The sequence below is a fragment of the Aegilops tauschii genome, chromosome 7 (assembly GCF_002575655.3).
Source record: "Aegilops tauschii subsp. strangulata cultivar AL8/78 chromosome 7, Aet v6.0, whole genome shotgun sequence".
NCBI classification, from domain to species: domain Eukaryota; kingdom Viridiplantae; phylum Streptophyta; class Magnoliopsida; order Poales; family Poaceae; genus Aegilops; species Aegilops tauschii.
In genome coordinates this window covers 155818105-155840178 of record NC_053041.3, presented here as the reverse complement: position 1 = coordinate 155840178, position 22074 = coordinate 155818105, and the positions used below count along the sequence as shown (strand labels likewise).

Below are 22074 nucleotides of genomic sequence, written 5' to 3'. Positions count from 1 at the left end.
ACCATTCAGAAAAACGTTCACACATTTAGAAAGAAAAAAGTCGTCACATTTTACAAATTGTTTATAAAATGCACACAAAAATGTTCACGGAAATCTTTTAAATGTTTATTACCATCCAAAAAAATGGTCAACGTGTATTTGAAATTTTTAATATTTATTCAAAAAGATGTTCAAACATGTTTGAATAAATATTCATCAGATATTTGAAAAATGTTACGCATGTATACCAAAAATAAAAAAATGTGAAAATTTTAGAAAAGTCTTAGAAAAAATAAAAATAAAAAACAGAAGAAAACCCAAAGAAAATGATCAAAAAGTAGAAACCAAAAGAGAAAGAAAATTACTACACGAGAGGTTCTAAAACCAATCCATAGAACTTTTCAAAACACGCTACAGAGGGAGCTACACTGTTGGACCGGCCTGTTTAGTGGAGCGCCAGAGGCGAGGGGGTGTACATCTTGCATTAAGCGAAATATAGCCCCCACGCACAACCATGAGTAGACCGCTCATTCAGCCCAGACAACAAAACAGAACAGCAACCGCTTAGTCCGAGCGAAAAAAGCGCAAATATTGAAGCACTGCATCCAATGGCAAGGAAGTTGACTGAACCATCGCTAACAAAACTATAAAAATAAAAACAATAACATTTTTCAAGTCATTGGAAACAAATTTTAGTTGCATTTGAAGCAAATTCACTTATTGGCACAAGCACATATTGTCTGGTTAGAAACAAAATAAATGATTTAATTATTTGTGGACTATGTAATCATATTTTATGTTAGATTAACACAAATTTCATGTACACTGAAAGGAATTTCTCTAGTTGAAAAGCCAGGTTTCAGATTCTTTTGGTACAAAATAAATAGTTGTGTTGGATATAAATTTTGGACTAAACAAATTTGAACGATATAGGACGAAAACAGAAAAGCGATGATGAATGGGATTGCAATCATATTTGAAATGGTTTGTGGAATCAGTTATTTTTTGAAAATAAATCAAAACTAATTAAAGCTTGAGAGACGTGTGCATATTTTCAATCGAATCATGTGACTGTGATATGGTTTTCCAGCATACTTGTTTTTTTTTCAAAAAGAGTCTGTCTGGTCTCTGCATCCAAGGATGCACATAATCATCTTTATTATTCAACAGAGCCTGATAAAACAAATACATTGATCAATCCAAAGCCACATTTCTAGTGACCTCTGTTGCTACAACAACAAATTCACAGAAAAGAAATATGTGCCAACACGTCTTTCATTTAATAGAAACTACATAGTCTTACAGCTACTAAGGAAAAAGAAGCGACAAAAGCTGCTATCCTGGGACACCTATCAGTCGGTCAACAATCTAATCCATGAAGCTACAGAATGCCATCACCAGGTGCCCAGAAAAGAGTAGCAACATTTGGACGCCTTGCATAGTCCAGTGATAACGTTGTAGGATTATTAATTTCGAGGAATTTGCTCATCAATACATTAAGAGGCTAGCTAACTACAATAGTCAGCAGCTTCGTTACGTATAGAGTGACGATGCACTCCACATCGAACTCGGCGCTCTCGACATTCAACGGAGACTTCGCGCCTGCCTTGCGGAACTCGTAATCGCAGCCTCGAGGGATGTTCAGCGTGGAGCTTCTAGTAGATCTGGAGATAAGTGATGATTTGTGTATCCATCTGACGTCGATCAAGGGAGCCAACAAGAAGCTTCGGATAAGGGTTGCAGAGTTGTCTACAAATATTACAGGCGTTGAGGACAGGTTGTACGAGCGTCTGACTGCCAGCGATCGACAATGCACTAATAGTCTATAAGTGGTGAGCGAAAGCATTAATCGGCTCACTGAAGCAGTTCAACGCCTTCAGGCGGGAGACATGGCACCCCGACAGTCTCGCTCACCACAACGGCAATTTTAGTTTTCAAGAGTTCAAATACAGAATAATCGCCATGTTTGTTTGGCGGCCAACCACGGTATGAGTTGAAAATCTTCTGAAGATTTGTTCTTGCTACATGGAAATTGGAGAGAAGTTTTCTCTAGTTGCTCTAGTGAGAAGAGAGAGGGGAGGGAGAAGAGATAAGGGCCGACTTAAGAGATAGCATGGATTTTAAGAAATTTGATGAGAGTGTGAGGTGGGTCATATGTTAATAAAGTGGCACCATACTCCTAGAGAGATAATGTATTCGCTCTTACGTAACTAGCACCTCGATATATTGGGGTGCCATGCGTCAGAACAAGCATTCATGTCTACTTTATAAACTAAATTCGAATCCATTTTATGTTTGAATAAAGATTTATATCATTCACAAAAAAAGAACTATATACTCCCTCGGGTCCTTTTTAGTCCGCATATAATTTGTGTGAAGTCAAACTTCATAAAGTTTCTATCGCAAAATAAAAACTTCGTAAAGTTTGACCAACTTTATTAAAAAAACTCTATCAACATTCACAATAGTAAATCAACATCGTTGTGGCATCCTGTTGGCGGTGTCGTGATAGAAGGAGAGGCGCAGGGGACAGGGCACCTGAATTAGGGTAGGGAGAAAGAGAGAGACCAAGATTAGGAAATAGAACTTGTGCCTTGACTTATAAAGATGATGGCTGCCTCATATAGAGGTTGGCCTTACACATAGGACTCAAAGGCAAAGGTTGGACTAGGACTCTTCCCTAGACTGAAAGTGCAAGTACTAAAACACTTGTAGGACATGGACTCAAGCTGCAACCAACTAGTACTCCCTCCGTTTCATAATGTAGTGCCTATAGATTTTTGCAAAAGTCAAACATTACAAACTTTGACAATATTTATAGAGAAAAATAGGTACATTTAGAATACCAAATAGACATCATTAGATACATCATGAGTTATATTTTCAGAATGCTCATGTTTGGTATTGTAGATGTAGACAATTTTCTTTATACACTTGGTCAAAGTTAGCAAAGTTTGACTTTCACAAAAATTTATAGGCACTAAATTGTGAAATGGAGGGAGTACTAACGATCCTTGATTTGTTCAGCTGTAGGTCTGGATGCATAGTGCCTCCTGTGATACTAGATCCTCACGTGGCATTTTAGTAGTTGTACCAACGCAGAATAAAATCAACTTGATGTGTAGGTAGCCTTTAGTCACTCGAACTGGAGCAAGAAGCCTTTCCGCTCGGGGGGGGGGGGGGGGGGGGGCAATGGCCCCCTGACAAACACATAGCCCCGCCACGGCGCCATACTACTGCGGATTCTGGAAGTACATTAGAATACCTCATGGATAATGCTTCTGATCCATTTGTTCCAACATTATTTTTTGATGCTACTATCCTTTCAACTCCTTGCAAAATGCTTCTGTGCTTCTTAACAAGTATCTTCAACCCTCGCGATTGGTGTCCAGTGTTTTATAACATCTAGCAGGTCTTTTAATTTATTTATGAGAATGCAATTAACAACTCTTTATTTTTTTGACTATTTTAACAACTCTTTGTTATGATGGAGCAACCTGAATTACTTACACATACTTTTCTTGTCCACTACTAGTGTTGACTTGTCATTTCCATGGATGACTCTATATTTTGTGGGTGTTGCAACTGAAACCCCATAACTATCTGATTTTACCTGTGCGTCTTAATAAGACCCTTGTGTGTTGTGCTATAGAATCTTTAGAAGTTTGTAGCTGTATACCTAGTTGATTGTTTATTCATCTAATTCAGCAAGATATTCATCGCAAACATTAATAATCTTTCCAATTTTGAAGAGATAGAATTGAAGTCTACTGTGGTAAAAAAATGGAAATGCACCTAATAATTCAGAATTCACCTCAAAAAGAAAAACACGCAATAAAAATTCACATAAAAACAAATACATTTAATAAATTTTTGGGAGGAAGCAGCATCATTTCAAGCATGTTTTTTTAGAGAAGCGGCATTCATTAAAGACCCGGTTTAAGCATGTTTCTACCTGAAAATAACCAGAAACTACAGTTAGGGAAACTTCTAATGAATAAGGAGGAATTAATTGTTGCTTTGCTTAATGGTACAAAGGAAAAGGAAGGTGGGCAAAGTCATGGCCGGCGCTTCTCCAACTCCACTGAGAAAACATAGAACGCATTTACTGCCGTGTTTCTCAGTTTACACTTATCCTCCCTGCTGAGAAGAAATCACAAATCACCATTAAAAGAACAATGAGCTCAGAGACCATTTTTGGTCTTTGCACAAACAAGCTTGAGCAGGAAAAGGACAAGCCATGGGTCAGGGTGAAGAGAGCCGCGCCGCTTGCCATCTGCCTCATTGCGTTGCCGGCTCTTCTGATCCTGGTCGGCATGCCGTCGACGTCGAGGCTCCGTTCAGCCACAAGACGAAGTAATCCAGAAAGTAGGAATGTACATGTAATTAAGCTTTGGTCATCAGTTTTTTTTTTTAACCATGCAGGAGGACTGCATGTATAATATTAGAGAAAAAGAAATACAACCGACCAATAGTCCACAAGAACTACCGTACAACACCACTCAAGATCATACAACATCGCCCACAGCGAAACGACCATAACCATATCACAGTGAGTGTAGAACAAAGCGACCCATACTTGCTTCTGCCCATTGTTTGGCGTCAGCAATAATTTGGTCATCAGTTTACGACCTTAAATTTATTCTTAGATTCTTAGGTGCGAACCAACCTGTGGTTGGATGGTTAGAGGGACAGTGTTATTCCTGACCCATTAGGGTTCAAGTTCTGATGGTCGCATTATTCCTAAAATTATTTCATGATTTTCAGCGATGCACTTTCAGTGAGAGGATACGTTCCCGTCGACGACGAGGCGCCTACGATGACCTCGTAAATCTCAAGATGATATGCCGGTTTAGTCTCTCGAAAGTGCTCATAAGGATAGAGTATGCGTGTGTGCGTTCATAGGATGAGGGCATGGGCATTAAAGAAATTATTCTTAGGAAATTATTCTTAGGTATTGTGGGAGTACGATTTGGGGAGAAATGCGACTTGTCGACGGGCAGATGGATGAGCGAACCACGTGGCCCGGTCTACACTAACCTGACCTGCCCAACCATCCCCGACCCCAAAAATATCCAGAAATACGGCAAGGATCCACTGCGAGCTACCGGGGTTCGCACCGGCGAGGTTCCTCGGCGTCGTCCGCGGCAAGCGGCTCGCCTTCGTCGGCGACTCGCTGGCGCGCAACCAGATGGAGTCTCTTGTCTGTCTCTTGTCTTAGGTACGCGTACACATGCACTCACTGACAATATAAACATTCCAAGATCTCACCGACGTTCAATGGAGTCTCAGTTGGTTGGCTTAATGGCCATGCATGCAGGCCGAGGCTCCCACGGACGTATACGCGGACGCCTCCGACAATGTCCGGGCATGGCACTTCCCCGCGCACGACTTCACGCTCATGGGTCATGGTGCTCACGAGTCACGACACGGTTCTTCGCGCTCGCCGATCCGACCATCGATGCCGACGGAAGTCCACCGACTCCTTCGACATCCACCTCGACAGGCTCGACGCCGTCTGGCGGAGCCGCCGCCGGTTCTTCCGCGTCAACTGTTTCCTGGAAGGCGGCCGCCGCGTCGCCTGCGCCGGCTGCCGCGGGGCCGCCTCCAACCTCACGGACTTCGGCATCTCCGACGGAGTCAGACGCGTCGTCCGGGCGGCGCTCGAGGGCATCGCCCAATGCCGAGACTGCAAGCCCGGCCTCGTCACGCTGCTGCGGACCTACACGCCGAGCCACTTCGAGCACGGCTCGTGGTTCGACGGCGTCTACTGCAACAGGACGCGGCCGTCGGAGGAAGGAGAGGTCGCCTTGGAGGGGGTCGGGTGGGAGCTGAGGAGGGTCCAGAGGGAGGAGGTGCGGAGGGCGAGGGAGGCGAGCGGGGGGAGGAGGTTCTCCGGGGTGATGGACGTGACCAAGGCCATGATGATGCGCCCCGACGGCCACCCGAACTGGCATTCCGGCAGGCGGAAGATCGACAACGACAAGCAAAAAAATCAGCAACGACTGCTTGCACTGGTGCCTGCCGGGGCCGGTGGACATGTGGAACGACGTGCTGCTCCAACGGCTCGCCGAGATCTCGTCGCCGGCGGTTGCCCGGTGACGCAGGAACTGTGCGTCGGTTAGTTGTTTGTTCACTGTATGTTGCATTGTGACTTTGTGAGTGACCAACCCTGGATCGAAGTTGATCAGCAAAAAACACATGATTCTACTCCTGACTCACAAGATACATTCAGTAGCAGGAGAAGGAAGCTAATCTTTTGGAGCGAAAAGAAGATCCCGGCATTGCTCAAGCTGTACCAAAACATTCCCTAATTTGTTACAAGCACCAATGGACCATAGTAATCTAGCTCTACTAGTTGATTGGCCGATTACAAAACATGAGATATACACACACTGCAAAGTGCAAAACATGAGATAAAAAACTACTACCTCTGTAAACTTTTGTAAGGCGTTTTACGACACTACTTTAGTGACCTAAAACGTCTTAACAAGTTTACAGAGGGAGTACACAAGCTGCCGCTTCCGCCTTGCTCAAATAATTCCCTGATCACCATGGAAGGCCTTTGATCACTTGAAGCATGCCAGTTTCCTTCTAGACAGGACACCCCTGCAACCGTAACAAAAAATGATTCAGTCTTTACAAGTGATTTTGTGTACGGTATGTTCTGGAAACCGATTCGCATAGCTCCAGAACATGGGAGTTCAGAGTCCAGTACTATGGCTTTACTAGACATTCAGGAGTGGTCTATTCTATGAACTCATCCTACTTCTGTTAGGTATCGATAACGGATCGGTTTTACCAAATGGCAGGTAAACATGCACAACCTAAAAAGTGAAATTCAGTCCATTTTTAGAAATTGCAGAATTTTTCTAAAAAATAGTAGCAATCATACATGCTGACTGAAAACAAAAATCTTTCAGCAGTATTAAGAAAAGGCAACAAAAGCTTTATAAGTGCGGTCATAAAAAAGGCGAAGCGGGCAAACAACAACAGCAAAGTTATATTTACTCACAATGATGCACATCCTTGCCGTGCTTTCTTCTTCTTCCTTTCCCTCTGCTTTGTTGGAGGCTTGATCACTACTTTGATGGCAGCATCAAACACAGCTTTGACATTCTGCACAACAATTTAATCTAGAATTCGAAGGATGCACCGAAAATATAACAGGGATTTATGTAAGCCTTCAGAAAGCCAACACAAGAAATTAACCTGCTGTGTCTTTGAGCTGCATTCGACGTAGCAGGTTGCGCCAATGTGCTTGCGGAGTTCCTCCCCCTACGAGGTAAGGGTGGAAGGAAGAGTAGACAAACATGAGATGATGGAGTGTGGTGATTTCAAATATGAGATTTCACACTTGGGCCGACTCCTCCCTCCCCTCGTTCCCTCGCATCGCCCTCTCGAGGGCGACTCGGGGGCGACCAACCCCCCCGTCCGCCTCCTTCCCTTCTTGTTTCCTGTCCTCGCCGCCGCCGGAGGCGGGCGCCGGGTCCCCCGCGCGGCCGCCGATGAGGGTGGCGGCGAGGCCCTCGGCCGCGACGCTGCTTGGGCTCGGGCCTAGGGTTTGAGGCGGCGGCCTCTGCTGGTGAGGGCGGCGTCGTCCTGGCTGTGTCGGCTGGTGGTACTTGGCAGCATGGTGCTGAGGTGTATCAGTGGCGACCGCGACGTGCTCAGTTTTTTGCGCGCAGGGAGGAGGTGCCGTTGGGCGCCGTGGTGGCGTCGACGATAGCTAGACCGAGCAAGGTTGATGCATCAGTACAGTTCTGAAGATGGAGCGGTGGCAGTTGGCGGCGGCGGCCTCTGAGTGCACGCCGGACCGGTGAGACCCATACCCGGCAGGCGTCCTGGATGGGACCTCGGGTCTTAGATGTTAGGTTTGGCTGCGATGTCTGTTTGGTATTAGGCCCACGCTATCTGCGCCCCTTCATCAACTGGATAGAGTTGCTTAGACGGCGGCTTTAGGCTTACTGTTGTATTACTTTGTAAGGTCTTGTGAGAATAATTAATAAAGTGACCGTATGCATCGCCCAGATGCAGAGGCCGGGGGTCATCCTCCTTTTCTAGAAAAAATGTAGTCCTCCGTTTCTAAATATAAGTCATTTTAGAGATTTCAATAAGGACTACATTCGGATGTATATAGACACATTTTAAAGTGTAGAATTATTTATTTTGCTTTGTATGTAGTCCGTATTGGCATCTTTAAAAAGACTTGTATTTAGGAACAGAGGGAGTAGATATGAAGAAATCAAAGGCCAACTGTGAACGTTTTCCAGCCTTCAGGTAACCATGGTGTATGGGGACCGGGGATAATACCTGAGCTGCAGTAACAGGCACAACGCCAGGATGGTCAAGCAAGTATTGTTTGTCTTCACGGAGATCTGTATGTAAGTAATATCATGATTGATTGACAAAAATTGTATGATGGACAAAACTAAAAGGCTTGCAATATATGATTGCAGGCACTGTATTTAAAAAACAACAAATGGCTTCTGTATAGTTTGCTGTGCAAGAAAGATCAGTATTTGCAGAAACGAGTTCAGATCTTTAAGAAAAGTTTGTCCTGCCTGATCAATCAGCCTATGTGTCACATTATTAACACTGCACAGGCATCTTTAAATGCTACCACTTGACGGGCATATATGGAAAAACTCATCCTTTGAGCAACCACGTGAGACTCATACGGGTAGTATATTCTGAAGTTGCTCAAATTTTGGATTTGAATTCAAACGCCAGCATTCCAAGATTTTCAAAATCTCGGCAGGAGCAAAAATGGAAAACAGAAATCCAGATTATTTTCCTTGCTTCGTGTAATCCTAGAAGCTATGGCTTCAGCACTTTTTTTTGTTTTCCTTTTTATATGAAAGAATAGATGTTTTCTTACGCCAATCCATTCGCGAAGTGTGATGGAAGGAGAAAGCAATCCCTCTTCTCAAGCAAGAAGTGATCCATAAGAAATGGTCTTCTGGGCCACTGATTGTTGAGACTGACAACGAACTGGGTAATATATATGCATTTGCTCCAAACATGCACTACTACTAGTATCATTTATCCTTTACTTTTGGTAGCATTTAAACATGTACTACAATAATTAGTAGTATGACAGTAGTCCAAGAAGCATCACAAGGAAAGCAAGCATAGTATTTCCAACAATGAAAAGACAAACAAGATCCTAGCCACTACCAACTAGGCAGCAACGTACAAACCAAATATCACGGACAAATATGCAGCCAAATGAAAAAAGTGCCTTCCTTGACAGCCACACAACTCACCATATTTTGTACCAACCAACACTATCGGCACGCTGGGCGCATGGTGCTGAAGCTCCGGTAGCCACTGAAAGGGGAAATAAGCAAGCACACGATAAAAACCAACTGAATGAATAGCCAAACCATCGATCCAAGATGGTGTAGAACCACTAGTAGTGGTGTAGAATAGATACGCACCTTCTTCATGATGTTCTCGTAGCTGGCGCGGCTGACGAGCGAGAAGGCGAGCACGAAGACGTCGGCTCCCCGGTAGCTCAGCGGTCTCAGTCTGTTGTAATCCTCCTGCCCTGTGAACAAATTGAACTCCACACGATAAGACCACGGATAAAATCCTGTGGCAGCTCCCAAAGAAAGAGTGGTGTAATAATTATATATACAAGACATGAAAGGAAACTGCAAATGTGGAGCTGCGAAACAAAACAGGCAGCATGGATAAGTAAAGAACCTGCAGTGTCCCAGAGGCCCAGGTTCACGGTGGTGCCGTCCACCACCACGTTGGCGCTGAAATTGTCGAACACGGTGGGTACATAGTCCTGTAAAAAGGCCCAGCACAAACAGAAAGGAAGTTGAAAACCTGACAGAATATTTACTCTCGGATGTGAAATTCTAGCAACGATTTCAAAATTGTATACACAAACAAGTAGGCGAATCTAGCAAACCGGAGCAGGATGCAAATGGGGGAAATCCTGAGCCCTGGCGTTTCCTGGAACCCAAGAGAGCCCGAAATTTGTAACCCAAAGACAAATAGAGAGGAGGGGGTGTGGGCATTACGGTGGGGAACTTGTTGCTGGTGTAGCAGATGAGCATGCAGGTCTTGCCGACGGCGCCGTCGCCGACCGTCACGCACTTGATGAACCGGGAGGCGCTGGACGCCATGCCGGCCGGCTAACTCGACGACAAGGAAGGGAAGCCGACTGAAGCGGCAGCGGCCTAGCTAGCAGTAGCAGTGGCAGAGCGAGCGGAGGAACGGGGGGCTTGAGAAGTTTCAGTGAGCGAGGGGTTGGTTGGTTCGCTCGTTCTTCGGTTGTGCGTCTGGTGCCGTGGTGGCTTCTTGGCAAAGGGAAGCTGAAGAGAGGGAGAGGCGAAGGGAGCAGGTCACCGTCACATCCTTCTCCACCGCTCTCTTTATATTTTTGCAGTTTTGCTGTGGTGACAGATGCCGTGCTCTGCTTCAGATGCTGCGGCCTACTCGATCGCACCTGGATCCACGAGTCGGATTATGTAATTGATTATGAGTCGTGCTTTTTTCCCCGGAAAATACTCCAATGTCAAACGCTCTTATATTATGCGACGGAGGGAGTAGTTTTTCTATTCATGGCATGGTTAATAGAGAAGCCCACTCAGGACCTCTTAGTACTTATTTTTGGCTCGATAAACAGCTGCGACGTGCCATTCATGTCGTGTCCAATAAACTCAGCCCGGAGATCTTGATGGTTGGGCAAATCCTGCAATCCAACCATAGATAGATGTTCTTCAATCACAGGTGTGTTGTCGATGTGTTGCATTGCATGTGACGTTGACGTTGGAGTGGCAGCGGGGCTGAGGGCTGCACGTAGCTCCGGCGTGGTCGGCGCCTAATTTGACTGCAACCGCATGCATGGCAACGGCTGCAGGACGGTACGTGCGTCCGTCGTGGCCGGTGGCCGGTGGCGGTGCGCGTTTGGCAGCAGCGTCACATGCCGCCGGCGCGCACGTACGCCTGCTTTGGCATGCCATGTGATGCTCCTGCACATCAAACGGGCATGGTGCTGTGGCAGGCCGCGGTGCTGCCACCACCACCTGTCAGTCACACCGTCGAAGGTCCTACTATCCTGTGTCGGGAACAAAAGTTTCTACACGCTCCTGCTGGGGAGAAGGGTGAAAATTGAGACTTTTTTTTTTGAAACTTTAGCACAGAATGGCCCGCATCTAAAAATATTTCATAGAATGGCCCATTTGCATGACGTGTTTTAGAAAAGGGCTAGATTTGTCTATTTTCACGGGAAAGGGAAACAGTGACCAACGTGACCAAGGGCTGTTTTTGGTCAGATTCTTTGCACGACAAAATTGCACTATACCTGTCGACCTCTGTGCATCAGCTATGGTCCCGTATTGATACCAGCTGTTGTGATGAAGCATTTTTTAACAACATTTGCACAGACTGGATCGACTCCACTGGAACGAAAGGGATGGAAATCATACAAGACACCTACCAGAATCATGGCAAGTAGGTATGGCGGATTTGCTTCCACGGGAAGGGATGACCAAGGAAAAAGGCTCGTCAAAATCACGCATCGCCGTCGACCAGGGTCCAAAACTGCACCAGACCCACCTCCGTCACTTGTGCTCCAAGCCAAAGCTCTCTTTACAAGCAACACACACGACAACCACCACTGCCACTCAAGGAATGTATCCAGAAAAACAATACTTTGGTAGAAAAAGACACTTGAGTACTCCAGAAAAGCGAACAATTGGTACCCAAAGAAAAAAGCATCACCACCTGAGTAAAAGATTGCAGAGGTTTAAAGTGAATATATCACGGCAAACATGACGATACGGATACGGATACGCAAATGCAACGAGTTTTCAGGTGTTGATTCAATAAATCAAATGAGAACAAAACTTCGTTTGCTGCTATTCTACAGGTTTCTCGGTTGCTTGGTGCCGCATGCATTTTCAACCTGGCCAGTCAGGATGCGGTGTTTGCCACCATTCGCCTTTCTTTGCCGAACCATAATGCTCTTCCACATCCAAAACTTCAGCAGCACTCATTGCTGCAGAGGGGTTTCTCGTGCACTTGGCATTGTATAATCCAACTGGAATTGTGTGCCAATGGGATCGCCAAATATAGTGGTATCGGCAACCACCGTGCTTTTACTCAGGCCTTCAGGTCATCTGACATCGCTGAAGGTATGCAGTGTGTTGTTAGAATGTCCTGAGTAGCAGCCCTAGCTGTTTTCGTCTCGAGAACGACAACCTGCCAAATCATCCGACGGTTACTTCCAAGCACGCTTGACATTCAACAGAACATTAAAAATATAGGTGGCAATTTGACTACCTGGTCGTAATCCATGTCAAACTTCAGGAACTCCTCCTTGCAATCTTCCACCATGGTCGCCAGCTGCTTCAAATTATTTACTGGTTTCCCATTGAACGCACGAACCTATATTATTCAAAAAAAGAGGGAGATAATACAATTGAATAAGGGAACAGCTAAAAAAAGAATGTTAAGTTTACTACATGCCTTGGAGAATGGCATGTAAACTAAGAATGTCCACTATATTTAGTACCGATGCTACAATCTGGCTTCTGAAAGCCACGTGTGCAGTCATTCCACTTCAGAAAAAAGAACAGCATTCCTCTTACCTTTACTGCTAATTCTTGTTATACTAACAGAACTTCCAAAAATATGATCGTACTTTTGAGACAACAACCATGTTCATACCATTTCTCATGTCCAATCTTAATGCTTACTCCCTCCGTCCGGTGAAGAGTGTACATCTAGGTTCAAAATTTGTCCACAAAAGAGTGTACTTTTATCTTCCCAATGCACTTTAAAGTTGGAAAAAATACTTCTCTCTCATCACGCGGTAATCAAGACCAATAGCAATCTACACATGGTCTTCTTAATTTCTACATGCACTTAGCTCATTGGAGGGTGGGTAATTAAAGAGGAGAGAGATAGTGGCTTGCACCTTTCCAATGCATTTTTTACTCAACTCCATAATTTGTCCTAAATTTTCTAGATGTACACTCTTCACCGGACGGAGGGAGTACAAGTTAAAATTATACAAATAGTCAGAGTTTAAATAGTTTAACTGGCATGCTAAGGATAAATTGATGCAGCAGGACAATAATACTTCATGTGAGTACAGACACACGGATTTAGTTCTTGAACTGCATATGTAGACAAAACTTTGAAAAATCGAAACTCAAAACTAGGAATATCCACATAGGATCACCCATAACTACCTGAGTATTGACTAGTTCTTCATAACCAATATTGATATCTGCCACAAGCACCTGCAAGATGATAAAATTGGTGTCAAATGGTAATTCTATCGCTTTAACGCAAAGCAAGATGGATGGGCTTGTGCGACATAGCATAAAAGCTTTCAAAGTCGGTTAAGAGAAAGGAATTTACAGACCTGTGAGACCACCACAAGCTGCTCATCAGGTGATTGTGCCATTGCATGTAAATGCTTGTCCAACAACTTGACGGGGGCATCAAATTCGTAATCTTTTCCATACTGATCATCAAGCATTCTAGTTAGTTTTACAATCAAAATTATGACCATAAATTTTAAAAGTGAACTAAAAAAACTGCAAAATCCAGAGGAAATAAACTTCAAAAGTCAAATTCCATCAACAAAGAGACCAACTTTTCAATAATGCCGTTCAGGTGATTATATTTGTAGCATACAGAGCACAAACAAGATAATCAGTGCAATCATGACATCATGTTCATTGTTAAAGCATGACAAGCATACATGGCAATTCGCTACATTAGAAAAAGACAGAAACAGTTGTCAAGGCTCAGCACACATACAGGATAAGCATGTATATAACTAATTTTTTTCCAAACAAAACGAGATAGCAACTTTCGAAGATTTTAACAAATTTCCATAATTAAGAACATCTTCTGTAAAGCATTATTTCCCCTGAAGTGTGTCTACGGAGACAACCAAACAAGAATATGATATTTTGGTTACTATTGCCTAGGGCAGAGGAGAGAGGGCAAAGATAACATACCTCAGATCGAAGATATGGAACAGATACAACCATAAAAACAAAGCCTGCAACAATGTAGTACGACGGCGGCCTGCCCTTTATATGAGCTGGAATGAGCTTTTTGTGGATTGAGAGCTTTATGTTGAATTCATGAATTTTCGAATTCCGGAGAACTTTGACACGTGCCTTCTCACCAGTATACTTCTGTGAAACTAGGTAACTGAAGCCAATGCGCTCTCCATGCCTGAATGGAACTGGGTGACCAAGAAAAGAAAAGTAAGCAAGTGGAAGCATTTTCCTTGACTGATAAGCAGGACTTTATCTGGAAAACATGCAATTGTGTATTTTAATCGAATGAAAACATCTAAGTATACTTACTCCGGTATTCTTATTACTGCTCAAAAATCCATGAGAAAAAACTACTTTCCAGCCTAAACTTTGGCAAGAGATATCTTCTCTACCTTAAAATCTAAAACTGTTTGAATTGCAACCTCAAACTATTGAAACCGTCTGTTTCATCCTTGGCTGGTCTCACAAGTAATCTTCGGTGACATGCATGCCACTATCCACAATACTACTACCATAAATAAAACAAATACTACAACAGAAAACAGTCTAAAAAACAAACTCCACCATTCATTCAGATAAAAAGCTTCCAAAAAAATGCCAGAAATGGAAGAAACATTGGTCAAGAAGATCAATAACAGAAACACCGTGACATGGGAATGGCACGGCAGTGATGCGGTAGACACATGGCATCCACATCAGCCAATATCACTTGCAAAACCACCTGAGGGTGAAAAAACGGGCGGATTTCGTAGTTCGAGGTAGCAAATCTTGTCTTAGAGTTGGGGCGTCAAAAAGTGAACTTTTGACAAGTTTGGGGCCAAAAGGTGGACTTTTATTCATATTATCTGACGGTTGTATTTGCATAAAACACTAGTAATCAGATTAGTGATATTTACTCAAATCAACTGGGGAACTACTGGAAAGTGGTATCAGATACATGTATAAACTATGACAGAAGCTATAACAAACCTGTGCCACAATATGACATGATCCATGAAGTGATCAAGAATGCATGATAATATACATGTATAAAGTATGCCAGAAGCTATAACAAACCTGTGCCATCGTTGGCGATGTCAATACCATCAAAGCTAAGAATAATATCAGAAGGTTGCATGCATCCAGATTCAGGAGCAGTTGGTTCAATTCTTCTGATGCGAACACCTTTTTGGTCAGATTTCATTCCCATTGCCTTGCGGAGATCGGGATTTTCCATTTTCTGCCATTCTATCCCAAGTATAGGGAAACCTGGCAGGGGAATGCAGGCAAATGGTAAGCTAGTTGGATGCAAAACAAAGAAGATTATGCATGTCCACATCTACCAGGTTTACCAGTTATAAAATGGCTATTAATACAAGAGAAATAATTAGCACACAACATTTTTTTAACAAAAAAAAAAGCAAGCCCTCTATCCATCAAAAGATCTACTCCCTCCATCCCATAATATAAGATCGTTTATGACACTAGTGTAGTTTCAAAAACGCTCTTATATTATGGGACGGAGGGAGTACGAGGTTATAAGAGAACAAAACGCACACCAGATTGCATGGGGTACAACACTATGTTCTGCACTGTGAATTTAAAATATCTTTTAAACTACTCATACAGGCAATGCAGGTACAATGTGCACCAGGAGCACATGTGACATGCAGTGCATAAGAATAATTTCCAGGTGAACACAAACAACGCCAAAGGAAGAAGAACTAAGGGGCTGCTTAAGTTTCAATTTTTGACAGTGCTAACCAAACAATGAATGAATCGCATCACATTTGCTGCAGAAATTGGATGCGGTTGTTTCTATGAGATCTGATAGTACAAAAATTTAGCAATATGGAATTTTGAAGCTAAAATACATACTCCCTCCATCCCCAATATAAGACGTTTTTTGAAAACTATGTTAGCTTGCAAAAACGTCTTATAATATGGAACGGAGGGAGTACAATTTATTATTGATTATTGAATATGAGTGGCATGTTTGATGGTGCATGTTAAGTTGGGTCTTTTTCCTCAAGCATCGTAGCATGGTGAACTGACATAGATGCATGTTAAGAGAATTAAAGTTAGCGGGGCATGGTTGATGGCATGATGGGTTGGCATAGTTGCATGTTAAGAGAATTGAGTTAGTGGGGATCAACCATTTAAGCATATAGGATATAGGATTCCATATTTTTGGTTAAGACACTGTTTCCCTGAAATAACAGTTTATTCCTCTGTAAATTGTGGTCAACACTGAAAACTTTAGACCATGCCTGTCGGATTGAGGAACTTATAACCGATAAGGATAACAATCACACCAGTCCTTTTGCAATGATAATTACATGGAAGCTGATAGAACTCATAGAAGAAAGTAAGACTAAGACAAAAATTATTAAAATAAACACACTGCTTTTGCAAATATTAATGAAATCAAAATATATACATATGTCTACATAAGATGTTCTAACATAAACCCTTTTCATTCATGCACCATCAAGATAAACATGGTTTACAAGAGTTACAGAATAAGCAACAACGGAATAAGAATTACCTGTGTACTCTCCAGATTTCTCATAGTCTTGAATGAAGTGCTTAATAACCGGGGTGGGTATAACATAGCCTATGTTTTCTGCATCTTCGTGTTTAAGAGATTGAAAAGCTATACCGACACATTTTCCCTGATCATTAAAAGCAGGGCCCCCAGAGTTTCCTGAATTTATAGCTGCATCTATCTGTTCATAAGTAACAATCAACGTTACAGATGTTCATAAAGAGGGTTAATTATAATTCCATGATTACAAAAACAACATATAGACAACTAAAAGCATGCAAATTTCCTGGAAAAATATACCTGTAGTCCAAGAAGTTCTGTAGAACCATGAACATATGAGAGTATTTCTATCCTAGATACTACACCACTTGTCACAGAAATTGTGTCTCCCCCAATAGGGTAACCAACGACGGTGACAGCATCCTGAAGTGCTGGCAGCAATCCAAACTCCAGCGGCAGAACTCCTTTCCAGAATTCATCATCATCAACGGTTAACATTGCTGAAATGGAAAATTGGAAAGGTCGGTTGTGATTATAAATCATGTAAGAAAGTTGCTCCTTGAGCTCATTAATCAATAACTTTGTTTGTTAGGAAAAGGTGCAAATTTGACAATGACTGCATGAATGCTTAGTCCAGTCTAGCTTGTTGCCCTTTATTGTTTGTCAAGTCATCCTCCAACTTACCACCCACCATGTGTCACCATACTACTTCTGTTATATTATGCCCTCTATTTCAAGATAATATTCACAATAATCCAACATATCCAAGCAGTTTCTAAGTACACGAGTATGTTTACGACAATCACAATCCCTGGATGCTAAAACTAGTGTTATAGGATTGCACTGCTCAAGTACATGACAGCACCATGCAGCGCATTTTAGGAGAAAAACTGAAGCCCCAGATTAAAATGAGTGGGTAAAGATTAAAGATGAGATTTTGTTACTTTTTTGCAGCATATAAGCGAGTTCATATAGTATCCTAAACATGTTAATACTATCACAAGGCTTCCAGGCTCCGGCATAAGCTTGACAAGCAGCCAGTTTAGTCTAGATTGACCCTTGTTTGAAAACAATATTATGATCCAAATCCACCAAAACAGTGGCTCTCTCCCATCTTTAGAGTACACATCCAGAGTTCACAATATCAAACAAGATCACCTATTCTGGTATAAGCATGTTCCAATTTGCAGAGAACAAAACATTAATAATCTGCCTGTTCCACAAAAGTCGAATTTTGCGGATCAGCAGTGCCTAGTGCATTTCTGTAATTGCAAAAGCACATAATGGTGATACTAAATTAGTAGACGACCTAATACCACAAACATTGGCATTCCTTAGACAGTGCAAGAGACCCACATGCCATCATAACAGATGATTCACAAGCAGATAACTCGTATAGGTTTGTCAAGTTCATAACATTTCGCGGGCTAAAACAGATAAAGGAGGCGGGTATGGGCATGCATACCAATGTCGCACTCGTTGCCAATGGCAAGGACGGTGGCGAGGTACTTGGTGTCTGAGCCGCGCTTCTTGAGCTTGACTTGGGTGTAGTGCTCGACGGAGTGGGCGTTGGTGAGCACCCTGCGGCCCCCAATGATGAACCCGCTGCTGCTGGAGCTGTACTGCCTCTTGCGCTGCCATGGCATTGAGAAGTTCGGCTCCGTGTGCACGCAGAAAACCTTTACCACGGCGTCCATGGAGGGCATCACCTTCGCCACCTGCTCCCACCGCAACGGCTCCACCGCTGGGACGTCCACTTTCATGTTCGCCGCCCCCTTGGACGCGCCGCGCCGCGTCGGGGAGGGGGGCGCGCGGAGGGCGGCGTCGGCATCTGACGGGAGCTCGTGGCGGCCGCGTCGGGATTTGCGGCGGCCGCGGGGTCCGGAGGAGGAACCTGGCTTGGGGGTGTCGGCGGCGGCGGCGAGCGGGGACGAGGGGTGGTCGTTGTCAGGGGAGGCGGCGGCCGGCGGCTTCGGCTTGCGGCCGCGCTTGGGCTTGGGCGAGGGGGCGGAGTCGTGGGTGCCGTTGGCGGGGGCGGCGGCGGCGGCCGGCGGCTTCGGCTTGCGGCCGCGCTTGCGCTTGGGAGCGTCGTGGTTGTCCATTGTCTGACGACCTAGGGTTTCATGGAGGTGGGAGGCAAAACGTAGTACAAAAAGGGGGCGCGACGGGTCGGGCTTTGGCTCGGTCGGTACATGGCACGGTCTGGTTCGAGTCTCGGGGTCGAGCCCAAAGTGTAGCATTCTTCTTTCCAAAGCTTGGAGTGGATGAAATTTTCGTATTAAACATAGTGCAAATGTGTCATAAGGAAAAAACCATACTAGTACTAATTTTTAATAATGAAATTTTAAATAAAGAAATGACTCAGACGAACTGGATAAGAATGTAATTTTTCGTGGATGAAATTTTGAATAAAGAAATTCTTCTATGCTTTGGATAATTGCTAGTACTTCCCTTCGATCTGAATTAATTGATACAATTTCATAGCCGCCGCCTCCCAAAAAAAGTTAGGGTTCCTCTGCCTCCCTATTGTTGGCGTCGCCGCCGGTCCGCCTCGTCTCTGGTGGCCTTAGGGCCATGGAGCCGTGGTGTGCCCGGCCCTTGCCGTCGGGAGGGATCTTGCTTTGTTTTTACGTGTTTTTGTGAGTTTGTTTTTCTACTCAGGAAGACGAAACGGTGGCGGCTCCCTGAAGATGGAATAAAGTTCTCCTCGACTAACCCCGTTCCGATTCGTTGGAGGGCATGTGGAGATGTGTCTCCGACGAATCTTGTGGATTCGGTCAATGTTATGGATCTGCTTGGATCCAATCGTTGTTCGTCTTTATCTATGTGTCTACAGGTTGAATCTTTTCGATCTATATTTCTCTTTATCGACGACGGTTGTTGCTTTGTTGTGCTGTTTCTGTGGGGCCTTAGCACGATGACTTACTGACTGTCTATCACAACAAGTTTTACCCGACTTCGGTGAGGGTGGGAGATGGCAGCAGCGCACCTTCGGCTCGCTTTAGTGCTTGTAGTTGTCGTTAGGTGGTCTATGGGCATGGGTGTATTTTTTGTTATTTCTCTATTCTTTATATTGTGATGACATGATGAATGGATTGAACGTTCTCTTTAGAAGAAGAAAATCACAACATCTATACAGTGTTGTATAGAGGTTGCGTTAATTAATTTGGATTGAAGTAGTATTTATCTCTCCGGATAATAGCTCCATTCCCCTATCCTGATTGCTCCTGGATCTCCTTAACCACAGATTTACAATCACATGTCACAAAGAGATGTCTCAACTAAGCAAAGTGCCCCTCTGCATGTCAGGGTCTCCAGCATGGAAGGGGTCCGAGATGCCCTAAAATGCCACTGCTGATGCACCCAAGAAATTGCCTGTTTGATCGCGACATACCACTGCTGCAGATCCGGCTTCTCCCTCCCAATAAAGAGCACCATCTACATTAAGTTTAGACATACCATTCGGGGAAGGAAACCACGGTTCACAAAATATTTCTGACCGTGGCGCTTGGCGGAACTTTGCGACATGGCTCGTCCCCCAAAGCTATGTCGGCCAAGAAACTTTTGAGGAACATAGGAGTATGTGTCGCCATCGGAGAGCTTTGAACTCTTGGAACAAGTGTTTGAGAACAGCGAACAAATGGTAAGGACAGGTGGAGTGCCACTCCCAGCCCACGTGAAAAATCGCCCAAGAAACAAAAGGCCCGGCGTTAGGGAGTGAGAGAGATGGCCCACGAGAAAGTAACCACGTCTAGGATTGTATGCCGCTGCTAGGTCAACCGACTGATTTCTCTAAGAAATCCGTCGGGTCCTGGGCCATCAGATCCGACTCTCGCCACCTGTTGGATTTGGTCAACATCATCTCGCGGGGTCGTCCCCTCCTCTCAACGCAGCGACGACGGGAACAAACGAAAGCAGCGCCGCATCCCTCGCCAGCCGACGACCATGGACGAGGCTTCACTGCAGCTTCAACACCGTGCAGCGGCGCTCCATAGTAGCACCCGACTCTGCTGGCAAGCGCTCTCCACTGCAGCACCGAGAGTCAGGTCGCAGGTGAAGCTCCATCGCATATCTCAGGTCGCCGGTGAACCTCCATTGCAGCACCGCCCGCTGCATCACAGCTCCAGGCGTTGCCGGTGAAAGCTCCATCGCAGCTGCCGGTGCAGCTCCATTGCAGCACCGCCCGCTGCATCGCAGCTGCGACGCGTCGGCGATGCTCCATAGCAGCAAGGGAGCTGCTTCATCGCAGCGCCGGTGGTCCGGCGATGCTCCATAGCAGCAAGGGAGCTGCTCCATCACAGCACCGGCAGCCGCCTGTCCATGCTCCATCGCAGCAGTACACGCGCTGCATCGCAGCTCTGCCGCGCCGCCGATGACTTGCAGCTCCACCATAGCAGCACCGGTGACCCCCACGTAGCACGAAGGCGCTGGAGGGGATGCTCCACTGAGGATTGCGGTGAGGCGGGCGACGGCGTCGGGCGGGGGGACGAAGCCGGTGGCGGAGCCGGCGAAGACCTCGTGGCTGGTGTCGAAGAGGCGCTGCATCGGCGTGGGCGGCACCGGCGCCGGAACAGCGACCACGGGGGCAGCCGCGGCCGCGGCGTTGGCGTTGGAGGACTTCTTCTGGCGGCGGCGGTTCCTGCGGGACGAGGCGCTGTCCGCGGCCACGGGTTGCCCTCCCGCCTGCGCCACCGGCATGGTCGTCGGGGAAGGGCGGATCTCGGGTCGCCGCTACGGCAGAGGAGGGGCGCGTCGTCGGTGGCGAGGGCGGGGGGTGAGGTGGGGTCGAGTGTGGCGAGTGTAGGGGGAGAGCGTGGAGGAAGACGAAGGATAGGGGAGAGGAGGAAATGAGTGGCTCTATGCTTCGCTGTGTGGGGATAACGGAGAGCTAGCGGTGCATGGGGCCCAGCCCATGGGACGCGTGTCGTTCGCTCCAGCCGGCTTACGCGTCGCGTGGTATAAGCCGGTTGAAACAGAGACTTTTCCTTGTATGATGGCCCGTGATTCCATCCCAGAAAAAGGGGAAATCTGATGGCCCGTGGACTATCTGGTTACCTACCTAATGCGCGTGATTATCTCAAAGAAAAAAAAGCAAATGCGCGTGAAGGCAGAGGAGGTACGTTTATAAATACCGATTACAATTCTCTCTACCCTCCAAAAAAGATTATAATTCTTTATCAAAATAAATCTTTATCTTTACCTAATAATAATAAAGCAAATTGGGTTTCGGTCGTCCGTCATGGCATTTTTTTAAAGAGTCCCTGTGTTTTGATGAAATCAACCCGCGGTCCGGATTTAAGTCACACCCGAACCGTTATTTTATATTTTTCGAACCCCCTGATATTTTAGGTAATTCATCCGCGGATCATATCTAAGTCAAACAAATGCTTTTTTAAATCATCCATATCTTTTAAACCGTAACTCCGATTTGAACATGTTATATATGAAATTTGATTAAAAAATATGTAGAATATGAATATGAGATTATTATTATCTGTTAAGTATTTTAAATATTATTTTGGA

The 22074-nt window shown here is 44.9% G+C and overlaps 2 protein-coding genes and 1 pseudogene across 2 annotated transcripts; 1 reads left to right on the top strand and 2 right to left on the bottom strand.

The window, feature by feature from the left end:
- Nucleotides 1–4885: 4885 nt before the first annotated feature.
- Nucleotides 4886–6184, top strand: LOC109761276 (xyloglucan O-acetyltransferase 4-like; annotated as a pseudogene).
- A 52-nt stretch (nt 6185–6236) lies between these two features.
- LOC109761271 (rac-like GTP-binding protein 4) lies at nt 6237–10347 on the bottom strand. The gene is made up of 8 exons (XM_020320069.4): nt 10017–10347; nt 9691–9778; nt 9423–9532; nt 9249–9312; nt 8293–8357; nt 7192–7257; nt 6995–7098; nt 6237–6588 (listed from the first exon to the last, which is right to left on the bottom strand). The coding sequence occupies exons 1-8, from the start codon at nt 10119–10121 to the stop codon at nt 6549–6551; spliced, it is 642 nt and encodes a 213-aa protein (XP_020175658.1). The 5' UTR covers nt 10122–10347; the 3' UTR covers nt 6237–6548.
- A 1287-nt stretch (nt 10348–11634) lies between these two features.
- LOC109761274 (protease Do-like 9) lies at nt 11635–18754 on the bottom strand. Its single transcript, XM_020320072.4, has 9 exons — nt 18017–18754; nt 16852–17051; nt 16552–16732; nt 15081–15272; nt 13977–14209; nt 13373–13474; nt 13197–13247; nt 12283–12387; nt 11635–12201 (listed from the first exon to the last, which is right to left on the bottom strand). The coding sequence occupies exons 1-9, from the start codon at nt 18651–18653 to the stop codon at nt 12103–12105; spliced, it is 1800 nt and encodes a 599-aa protein (XP_020175661.1). The 5' UTR covers nt 18654–18754; the 3' UTR covers nt 11635–12102.
- Between the last annotated feature and the right edge of the window lie 3320 nt (nt 18755–22074).

Excerpts from the sequence above, each read along its gene's own strand:
- LOC109761271 (XM_020320069.4), bottom strand. The coding sequence starts at position 10,121 with ATGGCGTCCAGCGCCTCCCGGTTCATCAAGTGCGTGACGGTCGGCGAC. Across the intron at positions 9,779-10,016 it reads CCAGCAACAAGTTCCCCACC|GACTATGTACCCACCGTGTT; the intron begins GTAATGCCCACA and ends GCCTTTTTACAG. Across the intron at positions 6,589-6,994 it reads CGGCAAGGATGTGCATCATT|GGGTGTCCTGTCTAGAAGGA; the intron begins GTGAGTAAATAT and ends TTACGGTTGCAG.
- LOC109761274 (XM_020320072.4), bottom strand. The coding sequence starts at position 18,653 with ATGGACAACCACGACGCTCCCAAGCGCAAGCGCGGCCGCAAGCCGAAG. Across the intron at positions 14,210-15,080 it reads CATCGCCAACGATGGCACAG|TTCCATTCAGGCATGGAGAG; the intron begins GTTTGTTATAGC and ends TTGGTCACCCAG. Across the intron at positions 12,388-13,196 it reads AAGAACTAGTCAATACTCAG|GTTCGTGCGTTCAATGGGAA; the intron begins GTAGTTATGGGT and ends TGAATAATATAG.